The sequence below is a fragment of the Entelurus aequoreus genome, linkage group LG27 (assembly GCF_033978785.1).
Source record: "Entelurus aequoreus isolate RoL-2023_Sb linkage group LG27, RoL_Eaeq_v1.1, whole genome shotgun sequence".
NCBI lineage: Eukaryota > Metazoa > Chordata > Actinopteri > Syngnathiformes > Syngnathidae > Entelurus > Entelurus aequoreus.
The window spans coordinates 20,201,152-20,226,341 of NC_084757.1; the positions used below are offsets into that span (position 1 = coordinate 20,201,152).

Consider the following 25,190-nt stretch of genomic DNA (forward strand, 5'->3'; position numbering starts at 1 on the left):
TCCCAACTTATTCATGACAAAGCCAGGAACAAAACGAGGATTTGTATCGGGGATGCCTTTGAAAGATGGAGACGATTGAAGGCGGAGAAGATTTTTTCATCTGATGCTAAACTTACTCATTTCCTCCTTGATAGGTTAGTAAGGCATTTACGTTTTCTTATTACTTGTAATAAATGTAAATGGACATTTCGTATGTAAATTATATTGTCCAATACAGTCTATGATCTTGTCTAACAAAACTAGTATGTTCGTGCAACGAATGCTTAGTGTGTGGTGCTCAGCTCCTAGTGTAAATATAGGCTAACAGGGAAAATATATGTCCTTTAGCCTGTATGTCGATGTGTCATCCAACTGACAGGATAAAATATATATTCGACAAATAAAACCTATGTGGATATGGGTAGTGTCAGTGCCTATTTTGTTCTCAATATGCTGATACGCTGAGGAAATGTGTTCCAACATTAGCACGGCTAATTGCGGTTTCTGGAACCGTATGTGCATCAGGCGCATATGGGGTGGTATTTGCTTGGCACAATATAATGCATTACTTGTAATGATTTTCTACTTTGTGTATTGACATGGTCGTGAGCTATACGATTTATGCGTAATGTGGTTTATACGTAACGTGGGTTGGCTCATAGAATCGCACTCTGCACTGAAAGATGGTGATGTGCGTACATGGAAGAGAATGCAGTGCGTCAGGTTGGATGCAACATGGGGTTATGCTGGACGAAATGTGCCGGTAATTTTACTGTTGGCCTTGGCTTGCCATCAAAGTAGGCCTATGCGATGTATAAAATATTACATATAATTATTTTGATGGTGGTCCGTGCGGTCAAACTAAACATTTTAGCTGGGTAATGCCAACAATCTGTCCCCGATTCCCAACGAAAATATTCCTGCGTAACTTTACAAATACATTTGGCTAATCGACATCAGTAAAATGTGGCATAATTACTTAGTAAACCATCTTGCAAGAAGCATAAACAAGAGAAACCTACAGCGTAGGACTCGTCGATTGCCATTTGAAGTTCCTTGGAGTAGGATTCGGACTTGGCTGCGTATCTGGCAACCTCAGTCATGGAGAGATGGAGTAGACTACGGAATTTCGATCGTTATTGCAATACCATTTCTGGCCACATTATCACATATGGCACCTTTAAAACTGCCGCTATTTACTCGATCCTAAAACAGAAAATCCTCTTACATTCCATAACACTGTTGTTCATACAGAACAGAGACAGCAAGGAACTCCGTCTCTTACAGTCTGTTTGAAAGGGGCCAAGAAAATAAAATTAATTCACAGGCCAATATCACTGGCGTTGAAAAGACATAGAAAAATGTAAAACTCATAATATTAAAATGCATTGTGTGTTTGGATGTCAGGTATGTCAATAAAATGCACCAGTGTTAAGGCTTGTCACCTAAAAAATCAGCAAGTTATTGAGCATATCGATTATGAGCATAGTCGAAAACAATTGAGATGATTCTACTCCAGTCCTGTAGGAGGCAGTAATGCACATAGTAAACTGTTCTTCAGGAGATTTTTAACCAATGCAATCAGTTATAAACATTACACAGTTAAAAATATATTTGTTTCATTCCCAAAGATGGACAAAAACTTTCAGTTATCCACTACCTTCAATACATTGCTTTTTGTACACATTTGTCTCTTAATTTGTGCTTTTATGGAAAAAATTAGAGATGTGACATTTGCAAACAAAACAAGTCTTTTGAACAGATCCTTTACGTAAACAATGAGAACCAATTTTAGAGTTAAAGCCATTTATTTTATGCGCATGCAGGATTCTCTTTTCCAGTTCATTGTTCTGATGTGTATATGTAAAGTAGTTCAAGCGTACACACACCAGGAAGGGTAGTATAACTTTGTATTATATTCAATAGGATTGTTTATACTTTTTATACACAGTGCATTCATACATTTTATTCTTACTTATTTGTGTATTTTTTTCTGTGCCTCTGTACTACAAAGTTTTTTTAGGTGAGGAAAATATAAAAAATAGTGATATCACTGTCAAAGCATACGGATATGGTACCACCTTATGGAATGTTTACAACGAAATGCAACAAAATAAAACTATAGTCAAATAATTCCCACCAATAGAGTAATATTGGAAATTATTTTATCCACATTGTATCTTATAACTGCTACCAGTGATTGTTTCCTTGATAAACTATACAAGTCAGTCTTTTGAAAGGAATAACTCCTCAAGATCCCAAACCCCTTCAAAGAGCCATAAATCCCACTGCTGGGTTAAAATGTGTAATGTATGTTCCACAGGTACACATTTGGAAAACCAGTGTCGGGGAAGTTGACAGTGAACATGACAGTAAATGGAGTGGGCTACTACCGTCATGAGATGGGCCATCCTGTGATCAAATCCATGGAGGTCAGTTTATGTGTCACCCTGTTGCTTGGAGACTTAACATTAATATGCAAATGTTGTAATAAAGATCACACAACTCTTGTTTTACAGTGGAACTTCCAAAGTTGGGGTTGTACAATTCGGAGTATGACCAACATATGCTTAACTTCTTTTTACACTTGTCTGACAATAATTTACATGAGGTGACATGACCATCTTTGTATTACATCATCAGACCAATCAATTAATCAATTAAATGATATTTATATAGCTCGGCCTCTTAACCACAAACGTCTCAAAGGGCTTCACAAACTCACATTGACATCCCCTGATCTAAACCCATATTAGGGCAAGGAAAAACTAAAGAAAACCCAGATGGAGAAAATTAAGAATACTTAAGAAAGGACTGCAACTGTGGGGTTACCCTTCTTGGGTGACTGGCTGCAATGGCTGTCTAGTGCAGTGGTTCTCAAATGGGGGTACGCGTACCCCTGGGGGTACTTGAAGGTATGCCAAGGGGTACGTGAGATTTTTAAAAAAATATTCTAAAAATAGCAACAATTCAAAAATCCTTTATAAATATATTTATTGAATAATACTTCAACAAAATATGAATGTAAGTTCATAAACTGAACATCAAATCAAGTAGGCTATTCCATTCATTACAATACAACAATGCAATATTCAATGTTGACAGCTAGATTTTTTGTGGACATGTTCCATAAATATTGATCTTAAAGATTTCTTTTTTTGTGAAGAAATGTTTAGAATTAAGTTCATGAATTCAGATGGATCTCTATTACAATCCCCAAAGAGGGCACTTAAAGTTGATGATTACTTCTATGTGTAGAAATCTTTATTTATAGAATCACTTGTTTATTTTTCAACAAGTTTTTAGTTATTTTTATATCTTTTTTTCCAAATAGTTCAAGAAAGACCACTACAAATGAGCAATATTTTGCACTGTTATACAATTTAATAAATCAGAAACTGATGACATGGTGCTGTATTTTACTTCTTTATCTCTTTTTTTCAACCAAAAATGCTTTGCTCTGATTAGTGGGTACTTGAATTAAAAAAATGTTCACAGGGGGTACATCACTGAAAAAAGGTTGAGAACCACTGGCCTAGTGGGTACAGTTATTGAACAGTTAAATTAATACTGTTAATAAACTTTTTTTTTTAATTTGTTTAAATTGATATATACAGCTTTCACATGCTTTACAGTGGTCAATTTATTTTGTTGTTTGTTTTGTCTTATGTTTGACCCTGAAACAAACTCCCAGGTGCACACAACCAGTGCCAAGCACCAGGGGCGTAGCACCAAATTCTGGGCCCTTATACACAAGATTCCTAAAGGTCACCACCCTAAACCCAATGTCACCGCGCCATACACACACACATTGTATTTGTATTTACATGCACTAAAAAACAAAATGCATGGCATTGGTTGAAACCATATTCTTAAAACACATGTAAAACTTTAATTTGGTGTTTGACTTTTTAAATATGAGATTAACATATCAAGATAAACTTCCCGAAATAATTAGGTTTTGTTTGAGAACAAAACTTTTTTTTTTTAACAAAAAAACATTACATTTAATATGAAGATTAAACATTAAGAATAATAATAATAATAGTGTAAAGTAAGGATTAGCTGATACACATCGGATTATCATCTGTAGGTAAAATACATCATAACAATGATGCTTCATTATTATTGCGATAATATTGTTATTTTTGCATCTCCTGGGGGTTAAGTCTCCCTCTGTTTTTAAAACCTAGCGACGCCTCCATTTCTAACTTTTATCATGGGTGTTTAACGCACCACAGTTAATTGCGATGAGATGCAAAAGTGAAACTTTTACATAATTTTCTCCTATGCTGCCACAGATAGATTTATTAAATGTTTACCTTTCTTCAATCGCGTCATCCTTGTCCCAATCTGTTGGTGTAAGTGAATGATTAAAGGTAAACTTTGATAATGTTTTTTTTTTATTAACAGAAATTACATGAAAAAAAATTCTATGTTTACAAAAGCCCAGGACCCCACTGTGCACGGGGCCCCTGCACAACATCCCCACTCATTTTGGGACTTTGGGATAAAGTATTGTTTCAAAATCCAAGCTTATTCTGTTTGATCTTTGAGGTTCCACTGTATGTAGGATTTAAATTATATCACCAGATACTGAAATAACAGTTATTATTACACAAGTTACCGTATTTTTCGGACTATAAGTCACAGTTTTTTTCATAGTTTGGCCGGGGGGTGCAACTTATACTCAGGAGCGACTTATGTGTGAAATTATTAACACATTACCGTAAAATATCAAATAATAATATTTAGCTCATTCACGTAAGAGACTAGACGTATAAGATTTCATGGGATTTAGCAATTAGGAGTGACAGATTGTTTGGTAAACGTATAGCATGTTCTATATGTTATAGTTATTTGAATGACTCTTACCATAATATGTTACGTTAACATACCAGGCACGTTCTCAGTTGGTTATTTATGCCTCATATAACGTACACTTATTAAGTCTGTTGTTCACTATTCTTTATTTATTTTAAATTGCCTTTCAAATCTCTATTCTTAGTGTTGGGTTTTATCAAATAAATTTCCCCCAAAAATGCGACTTATACTCCAGTGCGACTTATATATGTTTTTTTCCTTCTTTATTATGCACTTTCGGCCGGTGCGACTTATACTCCAGAGCGACTTATAGTCCGAAAAATACGGTACATAAAACTATGCAGTAGGATTATGTTGGACCAGTGATTTTCACTAGTGGTACACGGGTTCCATCTAGTTGTACGCCAAAGAATATCTTGATTATAGTGCAGTGTTTTATTTTCCTACATTCAAACACATTGTTACTGTTCAAATTGTGCGTAGTGTTACAGTGGCCAAAAATACTACATATAATAAACCTCTGCATTGTTTTTAATGAATACTTAGGCCTACTACACAACTTTATTTTAATATTGGTCATTATGTTAAAAAAAAAATTGAGAAACACTGTGTTCAACGCTTTAATAGTACCCGAGCGCTGCTTTTGCTGTTCTCAGATGAAAGGTTCGGCCAACTTCAGCCTGTGTGTCAAAGACATGATGCCTGTGGATGTGGCTGACCACTTCAGGGGCACAGTGAGCATCTGGGCCTCGCTGACCAGCACGGATGGAAGCAGGCAGACCACGTTTGATGATTCCACACCGGTCCATAAGCAGCTTATTGACATTCGGTACTCCAAGGACACACGCAAGCAGTTCAAGCCAGGTCTGCCTTACAAAGGCAACGTAAGACAAACTGCTAATACATTTATAATGTCGCAACTATTGCAGGTATTGTTTAAATGAACCTTTTTTTTTTTTTAGATTGAGGTGACTTATCCTGATGGAAGCCCAGCGGATGGCGTGAGAGTACGAGTGAAGGCAGAGTTAACCCCGAAGGACAATGTCTACACTAGTGAACTGATCTCCAAAGATGGTAAGGCCACTTTTGAGATCCCGTCCATCCCAACTGCGGCCCAGTATGTGTGGCTAGAGGTCAGTGGTTATTGTTTCCTGACATTTAAGCATGGCGAGACAGATGAACTGATGAGTTTATTTTGCTAATATAGACAAAGGTGACGTCCATTGAAGGGAAGACCGTTGGGGACCAGTACTTGCCAAGCTACCTGTCCATCAGCAGCTGGTACTCTCCTAGCAGGTGTCACATCCAGATCCAGAGCCCTGGTGCCCCACTCAAGGTTCGTTTCTTCCTGCCTTTGTCCTTACATTGGACACTTCATTAGGTACATCTTTCTATATGTGCAGGTCGGTCAAGAGGCAGAAGTGGCTCTCAAATCCACATGTCCATGCAATTTCACCCTGCACTACGAGGTGGCCTCCAGGGGTAACATCATCCTGTCAGGCCAGCAGCTCGCCAACCTCACCGCCTCCCACAGAGGGAAAAGAGCTACGGTCACTTTCGATAAAAACATCCACACCACTCGCTCGCCCGTGTCCTCCTCAGGTAAATTTGTGGAGACTTACCCTATCAAAACACCTTTTTTGGTCCTCCTTAAGCCTTGATGTCATGTTGCAGGTTCTTCCTCACAAACTGAAATAGACAGCTGCGTGTCGTATCTGCGCTTCCCCGTCAGTCACACCATGGCGCCGCTCAGCCGCCTCCTTGTCTACTACGTGAGGGAGAACGGCGAGGGCGTTACGGACAGTGTGCAAATTCCCATCCATCCCACCTTTGAGAATAAGGTTTGCATCTACTTTACAGTATAGCAGAATTTTGTTCAACTGTAATCATGGATGTAATTGGGGGGTGCATTGGGGGAACATGTCCCCTACACTTTTTCAAAAGGAAGTTTTTATCCTCTGCACTTTTTAATGTCCAAAATTAATGTAACACTATTAATGGAGACAAGTCAAACACTTGTACCCGGTGGAAAACCGCTGCTCTGATAGAATCCCTTTAGACTGCCCACAAAGCTCATGCTTGGCTTCCTGACACTGCCCTTTTGCCAATGTGACATTTATTGACAGCACACAGCAACTGACCAATCAGTGGTCAGTTATAGGATAAGAGTGAGTCGTGATCATTCACAAGAAAAAGTTATTTGTGTTAAAAAATATATTAAAGGCCTACTAAAATGAGATTTTCTTATTTAAACGGGGATAGCAGGTCCATTCTATGTGTCATACTTGATAATTTCGCGATATTGCCATATTTTTGCTGAAAGGATAGAGAACATCGACGATAAAGTTCGCAACTTTTGGTTGCTGATAAAAAAGCCTTGCCTGTACCGGAAGTAGCGTGATGTCACAGGTTGTGGAGCTCCTCACATCTGCACATTGTTTACAATCATGGCCACCAGCAGCGAGAGCGATTTGGACCGAGAAAGCGACATTTACCCCATTAATTTGAGCGAGGATGAAAGATTCGTGGATGAGGAAAGTGAGAGTGAAGGATTAGAGGGCAGTGGAAGCAATTCAGATAGGGAAGATGCTGTGAGAGGCGGGTGGGACCTGATATTCAGCTGGGAATGACTAAAACAGTAAATAAACACAAGACATATATATATACTCTATTAGCCACAACACAACCAGGCTTGTATTTAATATGCCACATAACAAACACCTCCCCCCTCCCGTCCATATAACCGCCAATACAAATCAAACACCCGCACATCACACTCAATCCCACAGACCAAAGTACCGTTCACTTCCGCAAAGTTCATACAGCACATATATTTCCCCAAAGTCCCGTACGTGACATGCACATAGCGGCACGCACGTACGGGCAAGCGATCAAATGTTTGGAAGCCGCAGCTGCGTACTCCCGGTAGCGCATATCTACCTCAAAGTCCTCCTGGTAAGAGTCTCTGTTGTCCCAGTTCTCTACGTGTTTGTGTTGCTGCAGCCGGCCGCTAATACACCGCTTCCCACCTACAGCTTTCTTCTTTGCTGTCTTCATTGTTCATTAAACAAATTGCAAAATTTTCACCAACACAGATGTCCAGATTACTGTGGAATTTTGCGATGAAAAGAGACGACTTAATAGCTGGCCACAATGGTGTCCCAAAATGTCCGCTACAATCCGTGACGTCACGCGCAAACGTCATCATACCGAGACGTTTTCAGCAGGATATTTCGCGGGAAATTTAAAATTGCACTTTACTAATCTAACCCGGCCGTATTGGCATGTGTTGCAATGTTAAGATTTCATCATTGATTTTTTAAACTATCAGACTGCGTGGTCGGTAGTAGTGGGTTTCAGTAGGCCTTTAAAATGGTTGCTTTGTTGCTGTTAAACTGCCGAGTGAGATCATACAAATTTTAAACACTGCTTTTGTAATATTATAGGTTCAATTTATAGTACATTGTATAGGACTTGCTGCACCCGACACACGAGACACAGTTTAGAAGCAAAAATAGCTTGTAAAATGTAATTTATTAAATGACAGTGTTGTGGCGGACACGAGTACCTAGGTGGTTTTCACACCCAGTTGACCTCTGATGGAAGCGTGGTTATGTGACATGCTAGTTCTGTATATTGTACAGTATTTTGTATTACTATAGTGTTTTGTATATTGTACAGGATTGCTTATTATTTTTATTGGATAGTAGTCTGTTTATTTCAATTGTTAGTTTTTTCTTTATTACCTCTTGTGTAATTTATGTTTACCCCATATTTGTTCCCACTACTGCACCTTAAATTGGAGTCCTTAATCTCGTTACATGCAAATATAATGACAATAAAGTCCATTCTATTCTATTTCTATTCTTCTAGGCGTGCATATACTGTATGAGGCGTCGTTAATAAGCTCCTGTTAGAGAGTTTATGTTAGTAGTTAATAAAGACAAGTTTGGAAATAGTTAGTGTCTTTCCTCAAATTGTCACATTGGTAACTGCTACAGGGTGCTTTATATGAAATGTATTGCCAAACCTAGTCGCCTTACCCGTCACACCTACGTTTATAATGACAGTGAATATTATGTCTGACTCTAATGGTCTAGCGCAGGGGTCGGCAACCCAAAATGTTGAAAGAGCCATATTGGACCACAAATACAAAAAAGTAATCGGTCTGGAGCCGCAAAAAATTAAGACTTATATAAGTGTTATAATAATGGCAATACATGATGTACAGTAAGTGGCTAATTAGCTATATTAGCCTACTATCCAAATGAATATGTGTCGCAGGCTGACACAAATCTTCGTTGACAGAAATGTTAAATGTAATATTCATTCTACACATTTTTACAACATTGGAAAACATTAGTAAAACTTCTCAGAGGGTGAGATAATTCCTGGAAATGACTGTCTTAGAATGGTCAAAGGTATATATTTGTGTCCAAGTTAAAGGAAACTGCAGGCCGTCTTCTTCTAATGGATTTATTACAATCTTTGCAAGCTGGGTAACGTTTGCTGTGGTCTGGAACAACATGGCGCACAAACAACTATCAGAAATGTAGCCAATATTACATACAGATAATGTGTGATTAAACAAAAATGAACTAAATACACAGAGGACATTAGTAAAATAAATTATTAAATGAGCTCAAATATACCTACAAACGAGGCATAATGATGCAATATGTACCTACAGCTAGTCTAAATAGCTTGTTAACATGGATTAGCTTGCAGTCATGCAGTGACCAAATATGCCTGATTAGCACTCCAGACAAGTCAATAACATCAACAAAGCTCACCTTTGTGCATTCACGCACATCATAAAACATTTGGTGGACAAAATGCGTCAAAGGAGGAGTTGCATAAAACACGTCTTTCTGTGGCAGCGTCGGAGAAAGTTATACATGTAAACAAACTGAGTCAGAGTCCACACAACAGTGAGTTCAAGGGCCGCTGAAATTAGTAGGACAAAACGTCGCTCACCAAATACTCTCATCAGTGAAGCATAACCATATTAAACAGTGGGCTTTCTAACAATTAGGAATGTTTGTGTCATGTTTGTCCTCTTACAGAAATCATATTAAAAAAACAAACATTTTTCACCCCATATTTTTCCCATTTCCATACATTTTTTAAAAAGCTCCATGAAGCCACCAGGGTGCCGCTAAAGAGCCGCATGTGGCTCTAGAGCTGCGGGTTGCTGACCCCCGGTTTAGCCGCTAGAGTGCGCGATCATGAAGTGGAGAGTGGCAAAAGGTGGATACGATCCCCGTCCAAGCAGAACAAATACTAAGAAGCGAATAGTCCACAGTCGGTTCCATTATTGTTATTTTGCACTAAAAATTATTTCCTTATCCTTTCTACTTAATAAACCAAAACATGCATCTAAATACATTCAGGCTTGAGTCAAATAGTATTAACATTGTTTCACACAAATTAAAGGGGGCTAATAAAGAAAAAATATGCACTGATTCCTTCAAAACACACCCCTTTCAACTAGGGCTGCAACTAACGATTAATTTGATAATCGATTATTACTTCGATTAATAATCGGATAAAAGAGACAAACTACAATTCTCTCCTATCCAGTATTTTATTGAAAAAAAACATCTTACTGGCACCATACTTATTTTGATTATTGTTTCTCAGCTGTTTGTAAATGTTGCAGTTTATAAATAAAGGTTTATTAAAAAAATTAAAAAAATATTTTTTTTTTTTTTTTTTTAATTAAAAAAAAAAAAAAAACTCTGCGCATAGCATAGATCCAACGAATCGATGACTAAATTAATCGGCAACTATTTTAGTAATCGATTTTAATCGATTTAATCAATTAGTTGTTGCAGCCCTACTTTCAACCCAAATTTCGTCCCTGTCTGTAATCATATGTGGTTATAAACTCTGATATGAATTTACCTCATTAAACCGCTATTCCCCATTGCTGGCAGCTCTCATGCAGCACAAGAACATGCCTGGTTGTAGGCAAGACAATTATCTTGCTACTCACTTGTGTTTTCAACTGACAATAATGGCTGTGTGTCGACTCTTTTCCCTGGATTAAACATTTATACTGCTGTACAAACTGAGACTACTCCAAAGTAAATCCACTATTAACTTATATACTAGTGTCCCTTGAGAATATGTTGTTAATTAAATACAGTAAGGCGTTTAGTCATTTTGGTCAGATGCTGCCCAGGCCATGTTTTAAGGAAAAAGTAAACATTCTTAATTGTTACATTTGAAATCTAAAGTACATTTTTAATAGTTATGAGACCCATTTCTAGCAAATCGATCAGTATGACGTGCAATCAAAAGATACCGGTTATGTAAAGCTGAATGCGTTCTGCAACCAGCTCCCTCTGTGCAGTAAACAAACAGCTGTGTTAGACTTGGCAGAGCGGCTTGGTTCTTGCTTGCATTAGGTGGAGTTAACTCCCTGAAGTATTTACAGCTCCCTGGTATGCTATTACAACACTAGGCCTGTGTTGGTGGAGGAGTCGGACATGCTGTGTGAGGGGTGGAGTTCAGGGTTGCCAGGGCATGACGAGACAAGAGACCATATGGGCCTCCAGCAGATGAGTGGGGTCATGACAGAAGAGGATGACAGGTTGCGCGGTGGTGAAAGGAGGGCAGCGGAACTGGTTAACTGGGCTAATTTGTGACCACGGGACGCTGAAAAGTAGGTTTGATGTGGGAAAAATTCCTGCTTGACTCCCACCGTCCCTCCCACTTTGTTGAGGTTATATGTTTCCATACTGCTACTCTGGACTACAGGATGCATTTGTGCTGGTGAAGTTTTGGACATTTTCATTATTGTTTGCATTGCAGGTGTCCGTCTCCCTGTCCACTAATGAGTCCATGCCAGGGGACCCCCTGACCGTGCACGTCCATGCAGAGAAGGGCTCCTGTGTTTGCGTGGCCACTGTGGATAAAAGCATGTACTTATTAAAGCCGGACTTCCAACTTAGTCCAGACAAGGTTAGTCCTTTAAATGACAGTTTGACAGTGCAATTCTGGCTTGTCAATGATTCAAATACTCATTTTTAGATTGCACTGGCAATATCAGAAAGTTATTAGTTTAACATTATATCCCCATCGATATTGCTTGTCCTCATTAGGGTCACGAGTCACCCACATCTGCGGTTCCTTTCAGGGTTTCACATTGTTCCCATTGGGTTGAGTTTTTCTTGTCCTGATGTGGGATCTGAGCTGAGGATGTCATTGTGGCTTGTGCAGCCCTTTGAGACATTTGTGATTAAGGGCTATATAAGTAAACTTTGAGTGATAAATTGATAATAGCAACCTCTAGATCAGCGGTTCTCAAATGGGGGTACGCGTACCCCTGGGGGTACTTGAAGGTATGCCAAGGGGTACGTGAGATTTTTTTAAAATATTCTAAAAATAGCAACAATTCAAAAATCCTTTATAAATATAAATAAAAACCTATCTTTTTTTCCAAATAGTTCAAGAAAGACCACTACAAATGAGCAATATTTTGCACTGTTATACAATTTAATAAATCAGAAACTGATGACATAGTGCTGTATTTTACTTCTTTATCTCTTTTTTTCAACCAAAAATGCTTTGCTCTGATTAGGGGGTACTTGAATTTAAAAAAAATTCACAAGGGGTATATCACTGAAAAAAGGTTGAGAACCACTGCTCTAGATACCATCAGGAGATGGCTTACTGTAGGTTTAAAAAAAAAAAAAATCTAATATTCAGGAATATATTTATTTGTTATATGTCTAAGAAAATGAAACATAAATACATTAAATATCTAGGCTAAGAATTGTTTAAACATATTTTTTCATCATGAAACTACAAGCCACTGTAAATACATTAAATATTTTGGATACGTGTATTTGGTGAATTTACCGTATTTTTCGGGCTATAAGTCACATTTTTTTTCATAGGTTGGCCGGGGGTGCGACTTATACTCAGGAGCGACTTATGTGTGAAATTATTAACACATTACCGTAAAATATCAAATAATATTATTTAGCTCATTCACGTAAGAGACTAGACGTATAAGATTTCATGGGATTTAGCGATTAGGAGTGACAGATTGTTTGGTAAATGTATAGCATGTTCTATATGTTATAGTTATTTGAATGACTCTTACCATAATATGTTACGTTAACATACCAGGCACGTTCTCAGTTGGTTATTTATGCGTCATATAACATACACTTATTCAGCCTGTTGTTCACTATTCTTTATTTATTTTAAATTGCCTTTCAAATGTCTATTCTTGGTGTTGGATTTTATCAAATAAATTTTCCCAAAAAATGCGACTTATACTCCAGTGCGACTTATACATGTTTTTTTCCTTCTTTATTATGCATTTTCGGCAGGTGCGACTTATACTCCGTTGCGACTTATACTCCAAAAAATACGGTTGAAAGTGTTTGATCTGCTATTTGTCAACATTTTTTAAAGAAATATCAAAATGAAATTAAAAAAATATACAGTACAGGCCAAAAGTTTGGACACACCTTCTCATTCAATGCGTTTTCTTTATTTTCATGACTATTTACATTGTAGATTGTCACTGAAGGCATCAAAACTATGAATGAACACATGTGGAGTTAAGTACTTAACAAAAAAAGGTGAAATAACTGAAAACATGTTTTATATTCTAGTTTCTTCAAAGTAGCTACCTTTTGCTCTGATAGTTTTGCACACTATTGGCATTCTCTCAATGAGCTTCAAGAGGTAGTCACCTGAAATGGTTTTCACTTCACAGGTGTCATAGTTTTGATGCCTTCAGTTACAATCTACCTACAACTTTCAATAGTCATGAAAATAAAGAAAACACATTGAAATGAGAAGGTGTGTCCAAACTTTTGGCCTGTACTGTATAAGTGCCTAGGATTTTCACAAAGGTGTCAACGTTGTTCCTCAGGTGTTCAAAGAGCTGGCAGACTTTGACGTATCCGATGCCTTCGGCGTCCCTAAAGATGACGGACACTTTTGGTGGCCCGGGCTGTCGTCGAAGAGACGTAGGCGCTCGTCTGTGTTTCCGTGGCACTGGGACATTACTAAGGATGCACGCTTTGCGTTCACAGTGAGAACAAGCACCTTTTCTGGTACCAATCTTGATGTGTTTGCATTTATCTATGTGTATGTTACACACAGGAAACCGGCCTTGTAGTGATGACTGACATGGTGAGTTTGAACCACCGGCAGAGTGGTGGGATGTACACCGACGAGGCGGTTCCTGCTTTTCAGCCGCACAGCTCCACCTTAGTATCCGCCATGCCCTCTCGCATTCCGGTCAGGTATGTGACTACCTGGAAACACTGACTAGCCAATATGGGTGTGGGAAAAAATCGATTCGAATTTGAATCGCGATTCTCACGTTGTGTGATTCAGAATCGATTCTCATTTTTAAAAAATCGATTTTTTTTTTTTTAATGTATTTAAAAATTATTTTTTATTTTTATTTTATTTTTTTAAATTAATCAATCCAACAAAACAATACACAGCAATACCATAACAATGCAATCCAACTACTCTGCTTGCATGTCAGCAGACTGGGGTAGATCCTGCTGAAATCCTATGTATTGAATGAATAGAGAATCGTTTTGAATCGGGAAAAAAATCGTTTTTGAATCGAGAATCGGGTTGAATTGAAAAAAAATCGATTTTGAATCGAATCGTGACCCCAAGAATCGATATTGAATCGAATCATGGGACACCCAAAGATTCACAGCCCTAATATATACGTATATATGTATATATACACATGTGTATATATATATATATATACATTTGTATATATACATGTATATACATTAATATGTATATATGTATATATACATGTATATATGTGTATATATATTTATATATATATATATATATATATATATATATATATATATATATATATTATGGGTGCGATTCAGAATCGATTCTCATTTTTAAAAAATCTATTTTTTTTTTTAATGTATTTAAAAAATTATTATTATTATTATTTTTTTATTAATCAATCCAACAAAACAATACACAGCAATACCATAACAATGCAATCCAATTCCAAAACCAAACCCGACCCAGCAACACTCAGAACTGCAATAAACAGAGCAATTGAGAGGACACACAAACACGACACAGAACAAACCAAAAGTAGTGAAACAAAAATGAATATTATCAACAACAGTATCAATATTAGTTACAATTTCAACATAGCAGTGATTAAAAATCCCTCATTGACATTATCATTAGACATTTATACAAATAAAAAATAAAAGAACAATAGTGTCACAGTGGCTTACACTTGCATCGCATCTCTTAAGCTTGACAACACACTGTGTCCAATATTTTCACAAAGATAATATAAGTCATATTTTTGGTTGATAAAACATTGTCCTTTACAATTATAAAAGCTTTTTACAAAAATGTAGTACTCTGCTTGCATGTCAGCAGACTGGGGTAGATCCTGCTGAAATCCTATGTATTGAATGAATAGAGAATCGTTTTGAATCGGGAAAAAAAAATCGTTTTTGAATCGAGAATCGTGTTGAATTGAAAAAAAAATCGATTTTGAATCGAATCGTGGGACACCCAAAGATTCACAGCCCTACTAGCCAATATGAGATGGTTTTTGTTTAATTGTTCCTTATAGTACAATAGGGACGGAGCTCTCGATTATGTTACTATTCGAGTAATCCATCTATCAATTTATTTTGCTCAATCAAGTAATCTGATCAAACACACTTTGTAGCCTCAATGCGTATTTGAGAGAAAATACAAAAATAAACATAATAAATAAAACATGTTCTGCTTGCCATAACCTTTTTTCTTTTCTTCTAATAAATGTACGTCATCAGCATTGAAATCACATTTTAACATGTGTGCATGAATGAAAAAATACATTAGAATAAAATGAAAATATTTGCTGTTCAACGCCACATATATCACAGCACCCACACATCACTGCTCTCATGTGCGCTCTATTGCAGCGGCCGTGTGGAAAGTTCTGGGCACTTCATGCCGCTTAGATTTGATAAATTTTTAACAGTTATATTCATTTAGTGAAAAATTGAAGCAATGGGATATAAATTGAAGCTTCTTTCTAATCAAAGCAGTCGATTTAATCGATTAATCGTTGCAGCCCTAAAGTACAGTATCTCAGAAACGTACAAAAGTGGCAGCCGTTATATAGTATCTTCTCAATACTGTAGAAATGAGACTTCTATGTACGTTAGAGTAGTCAGTGTGCAGCATAGATTTACCATCCCCTTAATATTACCCAACAAGCAGCCATTATTGTTTAAATAGATATCAACACAAGGATTTTCTTGCTGACAGTCAAGTATGGTGGTGCTAGGGTCATGGTCTAGGGATGCATTAGTGCTGCCAGCACTGGAGAGCTGTGGTTAATTGAATTCCATCATGTCCTTCTGAAGCAGAAATCATAATTGACCAACTAATACAGTCCTCTTTTTTTAGGTATTTCAGCTCAAGAGTAATTTATTTTAGGCTGGCTTGCTCTTTTTAAATGACAGATTATATGCAGTGACAGTAGAGAGTCTTTAATGCTGTGTAGTAAAAATGCAGGAATGTTTTCTTGGACTAGAAGTCTGTTTTATATGCAAACAAAAAGGTTGGAATAATCACTTCATGACTTTAATCACAAACATCTCCGTGTTCAATCAGCTCTCCGAAAACGGCCGAGCAGAGAAAAACAAAGGCATTAGGATCTGATTGCTCGTACCATATTCCGCACGGACATTCCTTAATGCTACTCATTCTGGTGATGAACATTAAACACATGATGCGACTTAGTAGGATGTCAGCATGCAAATCCTGTATAAATCACTGGTTCCTTTTATGGTGTTGTTTTATTGTGAGCAGCTGAAGCCTTTGACTGATGTCAGCTTGTGTTTGGCTCGCAGACCAGAGATGCGGAGGCGAACATTCTTCCCGGAGACATGGGTGTGGCACTGCCTCAACGTCAGGTATGTCAAACCTGATGTTTTTTTTTTAGTAAATACGACGGGAGCAAAGTGCAAGAAAAAACATAAATCCAGTAGAGCCCGATTCTGTTCGGTCTGTTAACTGTTCCTGTTTGTGTTTGAATATGCCTCCTTTAAACTTGCCAATCTTGGACTAAACTAGCACAATTCATTGATTTCCATATGTCTTTGGAAAAGACTTCACTTTCCTTTAAACTAGCAAAGCTCTGATTTCCTATAACGTCTATGAAAGTGGATTCTGGTGGGATAGAATAATAAACATTTATTGAACTTTATTATACTAAGCCAACTTCATTAAAGGTTGCATGACGCAGCTCATATTGACACAGGTGCATTTCCCGTGTCACCAACAGCGCCGAAACAGGCGATGGGGAGCTGCGACTGGACGTGCCCGACTCGATCACCACGTGGGTCACAGAGGCCGTCGGCTTGTCGAAAGAAAAGGGGCTGGGCTTGGCGGAGAGGGCGGAGCTTCGTACCTTCAAGAGCTTCTTTGTTGACTTCACGTTGCCTTACAGTTTGATCCGAGGGGAGCAAACCAAAGTTCCCCTGACCGTCTACAACTATTTGACCACATGTGCTGAGGTATGATGAGGGTTGACTGGAATCAAGTGTTTAACGGGCTTCCTGGGCTTTAAAATGTGAGGTTGTTAGAAACTCATATCATTTTCATTTGCATTCATTTATTTATTTATTTCAGGCAATCACATAAAAAAGTACAAATTTGACAACACATAATATAAATGAATATAGTGCAAAAGGTAATGTATAGTATGTAATTCATGATTGTCCAGTTTTGCCTGAAAGGGAGTGGGAAGAAGATAACCTATTTAATCCTGTAGGAGCCTAAATGCTGTTTAAGTTTATTTACATTTTATGGAAAGTGCTTTATGTTTGTTCAGCCAAAATGGGACTATTTACTTTATTTGCATGCTTAGAATAATTATTACATTTGTCTAAATGATTTGATGACGTAACTGTTTAAATTGCATATATGGCGGAAGGATCTGTGTGGTAGGTTGGTTTTTTGGACACAGTGCATTATGGGTAATGACCGTCAGGTGCGGTGGAATTGAGCCACACAGTTTTTTGACCTCACTCTTACTTTTTCTAACTCTTTTTTACTGTAACAAACTCGCTTCATTTTGCCATTCATTTGTTCCCACATCGTTATTGTTTTGCGTTTTGAATTATTAAATTCACAAGTAAACTATACAAAACGAAGAGGACCGTCTGGAGTTGTGTTTGTTGTCGCCGCAGCAAGCGAAGCCAGGAGAAAGTAGAGGAGCGTCAAGCTAAAGGCTTCATTAGGAATCTACAAATCCCACCCCCAGTTCTCCATTCAGTGATTATTCACATGAGTTTCGCTCTTGGGCAAGGTGTAGTACCCGAATGCCCCCCCCATCAGGGTTACGATACCCCCATGAACTACACTAAAAGAGGATGCGTTACCCGGCCCGGAGGAAGCCCGGGGCCCTCCTCCGGAGCTAGGCCCGGAGGTAGGGCTCGTCAGCGAGCGCCTGGTGGCCGGGCTTGCCACGGAGCCCGGCCGGGCACAGCCCGAAGAAGCTACGTGGACACACCATCTTCTCTGCCACGTGGGCCCACCACCCGCGGTCGGAACCAGTGGGGTCGGGTGCGCTGCCAAGTGGATGGCAGTGAAAGTGGAGGCTCCAGACGGACCAATTCGGGGCAGCAGAGGCTGACTTTCGGGACGTGGAACGTCTCTACGCTGGTGGGGAAGGAGCCTGAGCTGGTGCGAGAGGTGGAGCGCTACCGGTTGGATCTGGTGGGGCTTACCTCTACGCATAGCAAGGGCTCTGAAACCACACTCCTGGACAAGGGATGGACCTTGTTCACTTCTGGAGTTGCTCAGGGCATGAGGGCACAGGCGGGTGTGGGGATACTCACGAGTCCCCGGCTGAGTGCCTGTACGTTGGAGTTCACCCCAGTGGACAAGAGGGTTGCCTCCCTTCGCCTTAGGGTTGGAGGGGGGAAAACTCTGACTGTTGTTTGTGCATACGCACCAAACAGGAGTTCAGAGTATTCAGCCTTCTTGGATACCTTGCATGGGGTCCTGTATGGGGCGCCGGCAGGGGATTCCATAGTTTTGCTGGGGGACTTCAACGCGCACGTGGGCAATGACAGTGATACTTGGACTGGCGTGATTGGGAGGAACGGTCTCCCTGATCTGAACCTGAGTGGTGGATTGTTATTGGACTTCTGTGCTAGTCACGGACTTGCGATAACAAACACCATGTTCAAGCATAAGGATGCTCATAGGTGTACCTGGTACCAGAGCACCCTAGGCCAAAGATCAATGATCGATTTTGTAATCGTATCAGCTGATCTGAGGCCGTATGTTTTGGACACTCGGGTGAAGAGAGGGGCTGAACTGTCAACTGATCACCATCTGGTGGTGAGTTGGGTTAGATGGCGGGGGAAACCTCTGGACAGACCTGGCAAACCCAAGCGTGTAGTGCGGGTGAACTGGGAACGTTTGGAGGAGTCCTCTGTCCGGAAGGACTTCAACTCCCACCTCCGGCGGGACTTCTCTGCCATCCCTGTGGAGGTTGGGGACATTGAACAGGAATGGGCAATGTTCAAAGCCTCTATTGCTAAAGCTGCAGCTGCGAGCTGTGGCCAGAAGGTCTTAGGTGCCTCAAGGGGCGGTAACCCTCGAACACCCTGGTGGACAGTGGTGGTCAGGGAAGCCGTCCGACTGAAGAAGGAGTCCTACCGGGGTATGTTATCCCAGGGGACTCCGGAGGCAGTTGCAAGGTACCGACAAGCCCGAAGGGCAGCGGCCGTGGCTGTGGACGAGGTTAAGCAGAGAGTGTGGGAGCAGTTCGGGGAATCCATGGAGAAGGACTATCGGGCGGCACCAAAGCTGTTCTGGAAGACCATACGGCACCTCAGGAGGGGGAAGCAGGGAACCATCCAAGCTGTGTACGGCAAGGATGGGACTTTGCTGACTTCAAGTGAGGAAGTCGTAGGGCGTTGGAAAGAGCACTTTGAGGAACTCCTGAACCCAAATACATCAGACACACCCTCCCTGATAGGAGCAGGGCCTGAGGATGATGGGGGATCGACGTCGATCTCTCGGGGTGAAGTCACTGAGGTAGTTCGACAACTCCACAGTGGCAAAGCTCCGGGGGTTGACGAGATCCGTCCAGAAATGCTGAAGGCTCTGGGTGTTGATGGGCTGTCTTGGTTGATACGCCTTTTCAACATTGCGTGGAAGTCTGGGACAGTGCCGAGGGAGTGGCAGACTGGGGTGGTGGTTCCCCTTTTCAAAAAGGGGGACCAGAGGGTGTGTGCTAATTACAGGGGTATCACACTACTCAGCCTCCCTGGGAAAGTTTACGCCAAGGTACTGGAAAGGAGGGTCCGGCCGATAGTCGAACCTCAGATTCAAGAGGAGCAATGTGGATTCCGTCCTGGTCGTGGAACAACTGACCAACTCTTTACGCTTGCGGGAATCCTGGAGAGGGCCTGGGAGTATGCCTATCCAGTCTACATGTGTTTTGTGGATTTGGAGAAGGCGTATGACCGCGTCCCTCGGGAGATCTTGTGGGAGGTGCTGAGGGAGTACGGAGTGAGGGGAACCCTGCTAAGGGCCATCCAATCTCTGTACAACCAAAGCGAGAGTTGTGTCCGGGTGCTTGGATGTAAGTCGGATCCGTTTCCAGTGGGGGTTGGTCTCCGCCAGGGCTGCGCTCTGTCACCTATCCTGTTTGTGATTTTCATGGACAGGATTTCTAGGCGGAGTCGTGGCCATGGCGGAGAGGGTATACGTCTCGGGGGGCTAAAGGTTGCGTCACTGCTGTTTGCAGATGATGTGGTCCTGATGGCACCTTCGGTTCGTGACCTTCAGCTCTCACTGGATCGGTTCGCAGCCGAGTGTTCAGCGGCTGGAATGAGGATCAGCATCTCCAAATCTGAGGCCATGGTTCTCAGCAGGAAACCGATGGTTTGTACAGTCCGGGTAGGGGACAGGACTCTGTCCCAGGTGGAGGAGTTTAAGTATCTCGGGGTCTTGTTCACGAGTGAGGGAAAGATGGAGAAGGAAATCAGCCGGAGAATCGGAGCAGCTGGGGCAGTATTGCAGGCTCTCTGCCGCACTGTTGTGACGAAACGGGAGCTGAGCCAGAAGGCAAAGCTCTCGGTCTACCGAGCTATCTACATTCCTACTCTCACCTATGGTCATGAAGTGTGGGTAATGACCGAAAGAATAAGATCGCGGATACAAGCGGCCGAAATGAGTTTCCTCAGAAGGGTGGCTGGCATCTCCCTTAGAGATAGGGTGAGAAGTGCAGTCACCCGAGAGAGACTCGGAGTAGAGCCGCTGCTCCTTCGCTTGGAAAGGAGCCAGCTTAGGTGGTTCGGGCATCTCGTGCGGATGCCTCACGAGCGTCTCCCTAGGGAGGTCCTCGTTGCACGTCCCACTGGGAGGAGGCCCCCCGGCAGGCCAAGGACCAGATGGGGGGATTACATCTCCTCTCTGGCCTGGGAACGCTTCGGGATTCCCCAGGAGGAAGTCGCAAATGTTGCTCTGGAGAGGGAAGTCTGGGGGTCTTTGCTGGAGCTGCTGTCCCCGCGACCCGATTCCGGATAAGCGGTTGAAGATGGATGGATGGATGGAGTTTCACTCTTACTTTGTTCAAGAATTATAATACAGATGTTGTATCATAGTGGCATTACCACAGGTAACAATAATTATTACACTGTAACAATAATTTGTATCAACAATGTAGGAATAATGCATATACCAACAATGGTAATAGACAACATAGCAATAATGGTAAGGAAACATTGAGCACATGTTAACACTTTAAGACAGAGTATAGCAGCAGGTCAATTTAAAGACCCTCATCTCTATATTTGAACCAGACCCCATGTTTGTACAATAGTTTAAATCGATTAATAGTCTGGCATTGCTTGTGTTGTAAGTCCAGTTTGTTCCATAGTTTTACTCCGCATACACACACACAAAAACGTTTACGAGTGGCTTGAGCTCTCGGCAATAAGAAATATCCAAAGCCTCTCAAGTATCTACTGTTTTCTTTTTGGTCCGGACCAGAGTACTATTCCAGAATAGGAATTTCCATGTTAATGAAACAAAATATAGAATAATATATCATCACTTTGAGGAGCCTCTATGAATTCCATGTTGGCTCTTAAGTGGGTCCATGCCGCACTCCGAAGAGATGACATCATTATTTTTGCAGATGCGCCTGTGCGTGCCTTGCTCTGATTTCGTGTTAGATGAAGATGCAAAGCGGCGCATCCCGTTTCTTCCCAGCAACTTGCAATTCCTATATCTTCTGCTCCTGTAACTTATGACTTTTGGGGCTTGGATAAAAGGGCATTCTTCTTATGAGAAGTGGAAAATGAGTGGAATTTAAATTCTCAGAGGAGCTTGTGAAGTGTGAGTCAGTCCGCTTGAATATTTCAAAGAGATCTGCTTGGCGAGAAGGCTTCTTATGAGGGCGGGACATGCTGAAAATTATTGTTTGCCTCCTGCTTTTTCATTTTACTTTTTACATTTTTTTTACAGGTTCACATTAAAGTGTCAGTTCCAAAGGGCATCAAGTTCATTGGTCATCCCGGAAAACATCACCTCACCAGGAAGAAGTGCGTGGCTCCTGGGGATGCTACACCAACCACCATAGTTTTTGCTTTTAGTGAACTGGGCCCAGCAAACATCACAGGTATCAAGTTTATTTGTTCTCCTCGCCTGACTTAACTCTTGACAAAACTACATAACATCTGCCCCAACTGCAGCACATTTTTAAATACATTTTCAGGCCATATTCTTCATGTGCTTAAGTGAAAACAAAGAAACAAGTAATAAAATAATAAGAGAGACTTCCAGAAAGCTATCAAATATATTCGGATTGCCTCCATTGTAGACACCTGCAAACATCCACATTTGAGACAAGTATATAAGGACCATAATGCCACTGAATTACCAACCAAAAATCAAAATGTCCATCGTTTACTGCAGGGGTGTCCAAACTTTTTCCACTGAGGGCCACACACTGAAAAATCAAAGCAAGCGGGGTCCATTTTGATATTTTTTATTTTAAAAACCAATACAATATATGTTTAAAAAAAATATACATTGAGGCCTCCACTTAGGCTTAATGAAAGGGTTTTGGTCAAATAAATATAAAAAATGTGTCATTATCATGTGTCATCATTGGGACTGTATAGCTCGTTTGGTAGAGTGGCTGTGCCAGCAACTTGAGGGTTTCAGGTTCGATCCCCGCTTCTGCCCCATCCTTGGGCACGACACTTTACCCACCTGTTCCCAGTGCCACCCCAGGGTTTCCCACACATTCATTTGTTTGTGGCGGCCCGCCACGAAAGAATTACGTCCGCCACAAATAAAATAAAAAATTTAAAAAATATATTATTATTTTTATTTTTTTATTTTTTTTGTCCTCTCCAGCTTCTTAGGCATATCATACAGTTGATGTAGATGCCCATATCGGCTGTTCAGATTTACTTTACAAAAGAGAAGTGTAGGATACTTCTCTTGTTGCCTTATTTGTATTTGACTTTATTAAATGTATTTAAGGGTGCAAAGTCTGCAGGCAGTAGGAAACACATGGTTAAGTGTAGGGAGTAAAACTAATGGCAGTCTAAAGTTCAAGATTTTTTGAGCTCTTTGTTCAGTGGATCAGATGTTTGATGAAGCTCTGTGTCTATCTACCACCACTACTGTTTTCTGTTTATTTGTTACTGACTGTGGCAGGACACCTCTGCCTCTGTTTCACTTTATGTTGCTGGTAAATAATATGGTTGTAGTAGTAGGCTAAAGTTAAATTATTTAGTATGCACTAATTAAAGGGGCAGCGCTTTGAGACATTTTAGCTTTTATATTTTATAAGATATATTTTTTGTAAGAACCACAATTAATAAATATATTTCAGTGAATAACTTATTGTTCAAATCTGTATATAAATATGTACATAAAGTATTGTAATTATATTGTAAAATGGATGGATGGACGTTTAAAACAAAACTGTTATTATTAATTAGTAAGTATACATTTTTTGAGCATTTTTAGAGAAAATCAAATCATTGTAGTAAATTATGCAAATTACTCGATGATGTCATTGTGACCACGCCCATAGCCACGCCCCACCGCCACAGGTATCTTGGCAGTTTATGGGAAACACTGCACCCACACCGGTTTAAAAATGTAACTTAGATATTGGGTTTCACAATGTAAAGCACTTTGAGTCACTAGAGAAAAGTGCTATATAAATTAAGTTTACTTCACATTATTCAGTATTATTATTCAAGGTCAATATAAAGTTGTATGCCCTTTTTGTCAAATAAAATCCTGTTTTCTTATGGAAAAAACACAAAGTATGCAATATTTTCACCCAATAAAAATTTTAAGTGGAATATTTTGGATGATGTAATAATTGGAGCCTTAAACAGGTCAATAACTCATAACAACATTGATTTTAATTAATTATTATTTTTCGAGCAATGACACTCAAAAAAAAAATTCCCACTAAAATGATTGGGGATCCAAAAAGGTCCTGCTCAGTAAAGTTAAAAAAAATAAATCATAATTTTTTTTTTAACTTTTAACACAATTGTCTCAAGATCAACTTCAGATCTACCCGTCAATTATAGTTTTTATTGTTGTTTATGTTTTTTGTTTGTTTGTTTTAGGCCCTTCTTTAAAAAAAAAAAAAAACTAACTTTGTTTTTTAAATGGCAAACACAAAATATGCAACATTTCCCAAAAAACTATCTCAAAGTGGACTATTCAATGTGATGTAAATGGAGCCTTGAATAAGTCAATAATTCATTATAACATTGATTTTGTTTAATTATAATTTTTTAAAGAAAGAAACAGCCTGCATGGCAGCTTTGTGTTATTAGAGTAAACATTGTAACATTTTCTTGTTACATTTCACCTGTTTGCTCTTTTATACCACTTTTTATGTTTTGATTTTTTTTAATCGTATTATTAGAATGTGCCGTGGGGCCTTTAAAAAAATGACCTGCGGGCCGCAAATGGCCCCCGGGCCGCACTTTGGACACCCCTGGTTTACTGTGTCTCTGTTAGTGGGAGCGATAAGAAGGGTGCGACTAAGGAATAAAACGCAAGACGGCCGTGCATGTATCGGCCACGTTTGGACATCTTGAAACGTTCAATGTATACAACAATTACGACTTGATTGTGATAATTGCAATATGCGACTACGTAATAGAAATGGTGTGTTTTAGACGCTATAAAAAGGCAGAGGAGGTGATCAACAATCGGTTTATTCATCACATTTGATCAACACTAATGTAGGAAGCATAATAACCAAAACATGAAATGAATTTGAATCGATTGACTTATTGACTGTTAATATCAAACTGTCAGTCACGCAGAGA

General features: G+C 39.8%; 1 protein-coding gene across 1 annotated transcript in view; it reads left to right on the forward strand.

Moving 5' to 3' along the window:
- The window catches only part of cpamd8 (C3 and PZP like alpha-2-macroglobulin domain containing 8), a 140,491-nt gene that overhangs the window by 32,627 nt on the left and 82,674 nt on the right, over positions 1-25,190 (forward strand). The window contains exons 10-21 of the mRNA XM_062039551.1: positions 2,303-2,411; positions 5,460-5,687; positions 5,766-5,936; positions 6,011-6,139; positions 6,207-6,405; positions 6,478-6,644; positions 11,623-11,772; positions 13,703-13,864; positions 13,936-14,078; positions 16,698-16,760; positions 17,132-17,363; positions 22,339-22,492. Coding sequence (XP_061895535.1) covers positions 2,303-2,411; positions 5,460-5,687; positions 5,766-5,936; positions 6,011-6,139; positions 6,207-6,405; positions 6,478-6,644; positions 11,623-11,772; positions 13,703-13,864; positions 13,936-14,078; positions 16,698-16,760; positions 17,132-17,363; positions 22,339-22,492 — 1,907 coding nt within the window. The remainder of the gene's footprint in view (positions 1-2,302; positions 2,412-5,459; positions 5,688-5,765; positions 5,937-6,010; positions 6,140-6,206; positions 6,406-6,477; positions 6,645-11,622; positions 11,773-13,702; positions 13,865-13,935; positions 14,079-16,697; positions 16,761-17,131; positions 17,364-22,338; positions 22,493-25,190) is intronic.